Genomic DNA, 8,685 nt, shown 5'->3' with positions numbered 1-8,685 from the left:
CAGCTGGTGTCTTGGCTTTCTATGCATTTTTACACCTCCCTATCTTCATGTGTTCAATCCTTTTCCCCTGTGCCATTCAACATTATTACAAAAAACTTAATTTCTGGGCATTTATGGTTTGATTTATTTGTATGATCACTTGGGTTTTTACCGACATCTGGTGAAAATTTCATGTCATTAGCACCTCTAGTAAAATATTTACTGAGAAAAATGGTGACGTGTTCAATACTTATTTTACCCGCTGTATATGAACATTCAAGACAGTAGGGATCTATTTCATACACCAAAATATATTAAATTTATAATATAAACACATTTATACATGACAATATACTGTGCTGTCCTAGTTTCCAGAAAATGGGTTTACTTTTAAAGGCTAACAGCAGCAGCTAGCTGTAGCGCGTCCAGCAGGAACAATATATTTTTGCCTACATAAAACAGACCACGATGTAAAGGTTTATAAAATTGTGTTTTCTATTACACCTGTCACGATATATTGTCTCGGGAATTATTGCGATAAACGATAATATTGTTTGGAGTAATGATTTGTAATGATTTGCTTACTTGCTTATGGAAATTTGTGAACTTTATGTACGTAAAAAAATAGATACCAATTGACACCTGGACCTGTTTGCAACAGCAGAAATTTAATTTAGACTTGAMCCCGATCGGGCTAAACATCATTAACCCAGTCAGAAATTAAGTTACTTTTCAAAGCTTTTTTTTCAAAGTGCTATCTGCAACAGRTAAGATATCAACTGCTCACAATCCTTCCACTTCTAAAGATCTGAACTATCCTTTTTAGCTACATTTATTTTGGGTCTAACAGCACAGAAAATAGTGCCGTTGTGTGATTTCTGCAAGAACAATGGCTCAAGCTGTTTCCAAACTTTATAACGTCACGAAAGTCAAACRACGCTGAATAATTTGTATCACGCAGAGCTCTCATTTCTCACTTGGCAAAACATTTTCTCTTCAATGAGCCTCCCTGTGGACTTAACAATCTGAAGGCAAGGGTGGGAGATTTATTATCCATGTTGGCTAAGTCCTTTGTCCACCCCCTGTCTCGGTCAAACACTGGCACAATTGTSAGAGCGAAGGACGCTGCCTAAAGGCTGAAGGCTGTCGACCTCCGATGGCCTTTAAGGCTCACGACTGCGCTGCATAACTGAGGTTTTCTGCATTAAACCAGACAAATATGCACATTCCTTGTTTTTACACTCTGCTGAAGGGTAAAGGAGGAGATTACAGCTGAGAGGTGAATCTTGTACCTTGAGCTGCGTCTGAGCAGCCAGGCCGGCCGGATTCATCATGGCGATGAAGATGGGGATGTCGCCCAGAGGGCTGCCCACTCCGCCTGCTATACTGATTCCTAGAGAATCACTGGGGCCTTTGGTGAGCTCCACCGTTCTCACGTCCTGGTCTGCAGCTGTCAGGAGGRGAGAAACAATCAAAACAGATCTCTTGAACACGTCTGAATGAAATCTACCATCTTCTAACCCGTACGCTCCGGGCTTTTGTTTGGTTGGTCTGAATCACCGGGGAGATTTCCAGGGTCCGAAGCAGATAGATGGGCCACCTTAGTGCTGCCTGTGTCGCTTTTCTGTAACCAGAAAATTGATATTTAAAAAAACGATTTAAAAAAATGGATCCCAGTCCATGCTGAAGTTGAGCTAAATTACCTGACTGCTTTGAGAAAGCCTTCTTTCCGAGTGAAAGGGTCCCGCCTTGAACCTCCCCATTTCGATCTTTATCGGSCCCACGCAGCACTGCAACACAAGGACCAGCTCTAAATCGAGCAGAGGCAAAAAGACGGGGCCGCGCCGAGCAGCGAGAGTCCAGTCACCTTGAGCAGGGCGGCCACGGCCTCCTGAGTGGCCGACCGGACGTCTTCGCCGTTGACCGACAGGATCTGGTCGCCTTGCGTCAGCCGACCGTCCGMGTCCACCAGGCCGCCCTTCACGACGTCGGACACAAACACCCCCGTGTCGTTTCTGGCGGATCAAATAGAGAAATCGTAAGATGTGCTGATCAGCTCTGCACCAATGCTTCCAAACATTTTTTCACAGTTTTTTAATGTTTTGTTTTTTTTTTTTTTGAGGATGCAGTTTATGATCTCCCATAAAAGCACACACGTTGGGTGCCGATCTCCACACGGATAAAGATTCAAAGCGTGAAGCAGAGCAGATGGATCCAACTCGACACCCTGAACCAGAGACACTTGGCTGTCACAGCTCCTCRCCACTAACTGCTGCCTTGCACTTTTCCTTCTCAGCAAGGCGTTTTAGGTGGCCTCAGCAGTTTCCACTATTTATGGCATTTTGAGGGTTTCGCACACAGAACCACCGTCAGAGAGGAAGAAATGTACCGAATGAAAAATGAAGCTGCTGGTCAGCTTTTATATATCTTTCTGATTTGCCAGACACTTAAAAAAAATAATAAAACCATTATATTTTGTCAATAAAACCCATATATTTGTGAGTTTTTACAACATTTTTCAAGAGGAAATGTGAAAACTATTTGATGGAGAAGATAGAAAAACTAAATACAGTCCATGATTTTGACATTTTGTGCAAATCTAAACCTAATTTTAACCCTAGCATTACCTCCCTGACAACATGTGTACATAAGGCTTTGATTACAGTATTTATTTATGTATAATACGATCTCATGTCTAATACGAGCTTGAAAAGCATAAAAAGTTTAATCCTCAATCTACCTCCAGTTTCATACAGACTTCAAGATTTTTCAGCCTTTGCAGTCTTTATACATATCAGTAAAATGATCATTGGACTGTTCATTTTATTTTAACAACAAATGTACTAAAAGGTATTTTGACAACAGATATATATCAGCTGTAGCAGCATCATATGAATTCTGGCATTTTACWCATAGTCCACCAGGATGTGCCAACACAAAAGTCAGAGACTTCATATGAGATTTGGACCATCTTCTGGGGCAAAAGCAGATTACTTCCTACTCGCGAGCGCCCCCTCTGGTGGGGAAACTTTTTTCAGGGATACAAACTTTTTCAGAACACCGGTAGACGGCAGCCATTACAGACGAACACGTGTTTGTTGTTGTTCGAGGAGCGGCTCGGTTACACACTAATGTCATTAGTTCATTATCATTACTAAGGTGCAGGAACACTTTCCCCCCTTTTTTCACATCATGTCGCCTGCTTGGATCTGTTATTATCTCACTCTGAAACATGGAGGAGCGTCAGAGGTAAGTTCGCTTCAACAGCTTTTTACATCATGGTCTCATTTCCGGACTCAGGCATTTTGTGAATGAAGCCGATATTTTAGTTAAAATACATTAGTAAAAAATATTTATACCAGTATACTACTACCCCACAACTTTATGGATGATTTTACGGATTAAATTTTACATATTATTCTTGAATAAATACGGTAAATGGCTACCTGTGATCCTACGATCTGTGCTGAAGAAAATAGAAATACTGCAATTGCAAATAATTCTTACATTTCTTAAGATTCTAATTGGCTCTACTGAGAGTTTACCACTCTGGTACCAACATTTCTGAAACCAGTTGGGACCAATCTGATCCAGTATTATAAAGAGAGGAAGTATTGCTGTGGAATCAATCCAGTTTTAAACTAAGAGGTAAAACTAGGGGTGCACTGATTGCAGTTTTCTGGCCGATCGCCGACATTTAAAAAGCCTGACGTGCTGATTCCGATTTTGGCCGATATAGATATTTTACATAGCTGACACTGTCAGCAAGGTCACAATGCACTTTCAATGTTTCAAATTTATTTTTATTGACAGACACTGAAAAACACCCTTGAAACAATACAAACTTGTTTTAACTGGACATGAGGTAGCTGCTCACAGCAGAACAAAAGGGGAGGTAGATGAGAAGCCGATCTTTTCCACCGATCTTATTAAARTATTGGCCGATCTTCTAACTCCCAAAATTAAGGAAATCTGTACTGATAAATGATCGGGACAATTTATCAGTGCACCCCTAGATAAAACTGTCCAGAGGCGATTGCTTCAAGACTGCAAGGGAAGCTCAGCTTCCCCTGAAATGTAAAAAAATAAGTGATCAAATACACACTGTTGTGTGTTCATGTCATTGACTAAATATGCGCTACAACGTGCTCGACTTTTGTTCAGAATCAGCTTTTTATCACTGGTAACGACGCAGCTTTCCTCTCCCTCATTCCCGCTGCTTCACAGAGCTTTAAACAGTCGGACGCTGAGCGTCCACAGACTTCARYRGTGAAGCAAAAAAATGCAGCGAAACGAGACGAGCCATTGGATAAATGCTGGGCTTTGTMCCGCCCCCGGACGCTGAGCGTCTCTGGGAGTCTATGGAGCAGTGGGCGGGTTCGGATGCCCAGATTCTGCATGATGATTGGATGATCTGTCTGAACCTGAATCCCTTTTTGATTGACAGCGAAATGAGCGAATCAGAGATGTTTTGGTGTAAACATTCAGTGGGAGCAGTTTTTAGTTTWGTTTCTGTTCTGAGCTGAACCGGAGACTTTCCTAATCATCTTAGCGGCATTTTCTTTGTTAAAAACGACTGGCAACAAATCAAGGTTTTATTTCTGGTGGGTTTTATTGTATCTGCTTGTGTTAAAGGTGGACACACTTCACTCTAGCCTCGCGCCAGTCCCAGCTAGTGAGTTAGCTAGGTAGCAAGCTGCACATAATGRCAGAGTTTGAATGTTGTGGACCGGATTTTGGAGAAACCATTTGATACAGTCTTGTTTACAAAGAAATACTTAGAGTTAAACAGAAGGGCTGATCAACTCCTCAGATTAATTTGGTGCAAAAGGTGGGGAAACATAAGATAAAAAAACATTTTAATTGATCCCACAGTGGGGAAATAACAGGTCTTTTCAGCTGTCCTGGTACAAAGTGAGCTGGCTGCTGTAAAAGACTATAGAATAATCTGGAAAATGATTATAAAAGCATTGGATCAAATAATTCCTTTAAAAAATCATCAAAGCAAAATTATCAAAGAATTATGAAGTTGTTTAATTTGTATTTGTGAGTCACTGTTTGAGGAGTTAAATTTTTTGTTTTGTTTTGTTATTTGGTTTATTGATTGAAATTAATATTTTTTGTAAACAGGAGCAGATAAAGATCTTTTTCTTCCGCTGCTACTTTTCATTTTATTTTATTTGTATTGTTTTGTTGTGTGTAATGTTTTGTTTTTTTAAATGAAATGAATACTATAAACTAAAAACAAGCTCTGTGACAGGGTCACAGATCGTTTTCTTCAAAAGGAACGGAGGGAAGAATTTATAACACACATTTTATTATGTAGGCCGAAACTGAGCTTCCTCTCCTTGAAAGACCAGCATCCTCCACTGAAACTGTTGTATAGTTACAAAAATCCAAACAGCAGTCAAGCACACACTCTGTTGTGAATGTCCTGTAAACAGCCCCTCACCTTCTCCCCACGATGCTCAGGCCCAAACCCTGACCGGGCCTCTTGTGCAGCTCCACGGTGAAGGAGTCCCACAGATCCTCCTCCTTGTACTGAGCTTCGTCCCTGTAGACCGAGAGCCGAACCCTCTGCGGGGTCTGCCGCAGCACGTTGATGGCTTCGTCATGGCTGGCCGCTCGCAGGTCGATGTCGTTTACCTAAGATGTACACGAGAAAGAGAGAGATAAAAAAAAAATCTCTTCAAAGCAAAACTGGCACGTTACGACACCGCAGGTCCAAAAGAAATCACAGTACAAGGCTGTACCAAAAAGCTTTAAWTTATGGGGAAACTGTTATTTTGCTAACAAACATCGTTGTCTGCTTTTGTATGGAAATTGGATGATGTCAACAACTGCTGGTATGCCTTCCCACAAAATTTGGTGAGAAACTCAAGTAGCCACTTTACGACTAATGTTCACCATTTTCATTTATTACCACAATAAAAAGGGGTTAATAGCACATTAGCTTTCATTCTGGACATGCAAGGAATTTTTCCCAGAGCAGCCAACAGCACGGTTGTTCAGTGGGAAACTGCTCCCTTTTTTTCCCCCACTTTGCCTCTCTGACCTTATTTTCTAAACACAACTGCCTTCAGACAGAAAATGAATAGCGGAGGGTAATTAAGTCATAATGGTGGGTGCCTTCCAGTTCAGGTCCACAGAGCGAGCTACAATAACTACAATCGTAAGCTCCGCCCCTCCGTGACAAAGCCTGAGGTCAAAGGGAGGGCACATCCAAGTTGAGCCTGGGTACTTAACTTCTTGGTGTTCATAAAACACACGAGGACACTTTGGTGGTTTTCTCAATCCCTCCCCTTTGTTTTTTACTTCTTTGTTGCCGTTATTAACAGAACTTTCATCCGTCGGATTATCAAGCTTCTTTTTTTGGTGTCCTCGGAAAAAACCAAACACTTTTATGTTTTAAACTAAATGGTTCGTTGAGGTCAAACGTGCCGCTCGTTGTATCCGACGGTACCTCCAGGATTTGGTCCCCCGCCCACAGTCTGCCATCTTTGGAGGCGGCTCCTTCTTCATAAACTTCATGGATGATGATGGCTCCCTGAGGAGAGAGGAAAGCAGAGAGGTGAAGGACAAAAAGCACCAATCAAGTGTTTATTCAGGTGGAAATCTTTGGAGAAATCAAGTTTTACTGGAGGAAAACACAAGTTTCCAGAATGATGTTAGAGAACAGCTTCTGTGCGTTTGGGTGAGTAGTGTGGGGTCTGGAGGTTGCATTCCAGGATTGGTTGTCAGACAATGAGCTGACCCCCCCCCAAGCCTGACTGAGCAGACAGAAAAGACGGCGATGGCAGGAGGAGAGAAGCTGTGACAACATTGTTTCCTACATTCCTGAGCTGCCACAGCTCTGTCAGACCCAGCTCACGTTGAGAGGCATCACGGGTGGGAGTACAGTCACAAAACCCCTTCAAACATTAGCCATTTATATCTTTACGAGTTAGACAAACTCCCCTGGCGAAGCCRGTGAGAGGAAGTTAAAGCCTGTTTCGTACCAGCAGGGTGTCACAGCCTCCCACGATGCTCAGGCCCAGCCCCGTGTGGCCTTTGGAGATTTCAATGGTGGTCTCACAGCCGGGGATGATGGGACAGGTCGCTGGGTCGCAGGTCAGAGTGGACGGGGAGGATGAGCGACTGAGACCTGAAACAGGAGGTCAGCCGTTTGATCTAGTTAGCAGTTGTTGTTTTTGTTTTTCCTTTCAGCTGCTCCCTTCTGCAGGGGCTGCAAAAGTGAGCAAACTCACGTAAAACATTTAGCAAACTGTTAAATGATGGACGCTCTTCCTCACACAACCTGGACTCTGGATGCTGGTATTATTAATACAGTGAATGTTGATTCAGTTAGCTTTTTGAYACTTTTAGCTTGTTGCTAGCCCTTTGATAATTTGGGCAAGGCTTTTGCTACTTTTAGCTTCCAGTTAGCACTTTGAAACTCTTAACCAGCCTTTGGCTACTTTAAGCTTTTAACTAGCATTTTGCTACTTAGCTAGCCTTGTTATTTTTAGCTTTATGTCAGCTTTTTGTTTTCTTTTAGCATTTAGACAGCCTTTTGCTACTTTTAGCTTCTAGTTAGCACTTTGAAACTCTTAACCAGCCTTTTGCTACTTAAAATTTTAACTAACCGTTTGCCATTTTTAGCCAATAGCTTGATATTCTTAGCTAGCCTTGTTATTTTTAGCTTTTTGTCGGCTTTTTCTTTACTTTTAGCATTTAGCCAGCCTTTTGCCACTTTTAGTTTCTTGATACTTTTTGCTATTTTAATTTTTAGCTAACCATTTATTGTTTTTAGCAAACCTTTTGCTACTTTAGCTACTTTAGCTTTACCTACTTTAATTTTACTTAAMATTTTAAACACTGCTGCTTTAATTTTTAGTCACCTTTTGTAGCATTAAACTTACCCTTTAGTTAAGTTTACACACTTTTAGCTAATATTTGACTACTTTTAGCTAGTGTTCTGCTTCTTTTAGCTTGAATTAATTTTTTCAGCTGATTCAGCCACTTTTAAAATGCAGCATTTTCACCCAAAATATATTGTCTCTCAACGTAAACTAAAAACTGTCGACTCACTTGTGACAACTTCTGCCTCTGGTTGACTTAARGTGTTTGAGGTGGTGATAGGCATGCTGGGTAGGCTGATGGCGAGTTCCYCTGAGCTCCCTCTGTCCGGACAAGTCGACTGGAGAGACGAGAAAAAGGACAGAGTTTGGTGTAGAGAAGGTTAGCCTGACTGGACCTTTACTCAGTACAGACTGAGACCCTCCAGACAAATTTTCTGCCATCTTTGCACACAAACAGTTTGGCCAGAAAATCTTGTTTTAAACAGCTGAGCAATGAAAACTCCACACMTAAGAAGCRAAATATGTCTTCAGCTAACACAAAAATAGTTTTAGAGTATTGCAGTTGGAGCCTTAGACTTATTTAAAGAGTAACTTACCCCAAAATTAACTTGAAAGTTAAATGTTATATAGTACTGTTTCTGTGCTAATTTTTCAAGTTTTTGTGCGTATTTGTTCAAATCTGTAACATTTGGTCTAAAAAGGTGTTTTTGCTGCTCATATGGGTGGAGCAGTGGTACTGCAGGCTAATTTGCATATTGGTTAACGGCTCTCCACGGTGACGTGTCTTCTCCACGGTTTCRTCACAGCGGCTGTGTTCTGGTATAAAAGCCACTCTCTAAGACACGCCCCTGCAGCAGTCAGAGGG

The 8,685-nt window shown here is 41.5% G+C and overlaps 1 protein-coding gene across 1 annotated transcript in view; it reads right to left on the bottom strand.

Moving 5' to 3' along the window:
- The window catches only part of mpdz (multiple PDZ domain crumbs cell polarity complex component), a gene marked incomplete in the record, with an annotated part of 77,493 nt that overhangs the window by 4,803 nt on the left and 64,005 nt on the right, over positions 1-8,685 (bottom strand). Inside the window, 8 exon segments of the mRNA XM_014004314.1 lie at positions 1,272-1,429; positions 1,501-1,603; positions 1,683-1,769; positions 1,847-1,994; positions 5,432-5,625; positions 6,443-6,526; positions 6,978-7,123; positions 8,050-8,158. Of these exon segments, the coding sequence (XP_013859768.1) occupies positions 1,272-1,429; positions 1,501-1,603; positions 1,683-1,769; positions 1,847-1,994; positions 5,432-5,625; positions 6,443-6,526; positions 6,978-7,123; positions 8,050-8,158 (1,029 nt within the window).

This window comes from Austrofundulus limnaeus, unplaced genomic scaffold (assembly GCF_001266775.1).
Source record: "Austrofundulus limnaeus strain Quisiro unplaced genomic scaffold, Austrofundulus_limnaeus-1.0 Scaffold23, whole genome shotgun sequence".
In the NCBI taxonomy this organism is placed as follows: Eukaryota; Metazoa; Chordata; class Actinopteri; order Cyprinodontiformes; family Rivulidae; genus Austrofundulus; species Austrofundulus limnaeus.
Note: the sequence above shows the minus strand (reverse complement) of the source record. Positions and strands in the feature narration are given on the sequence as shown.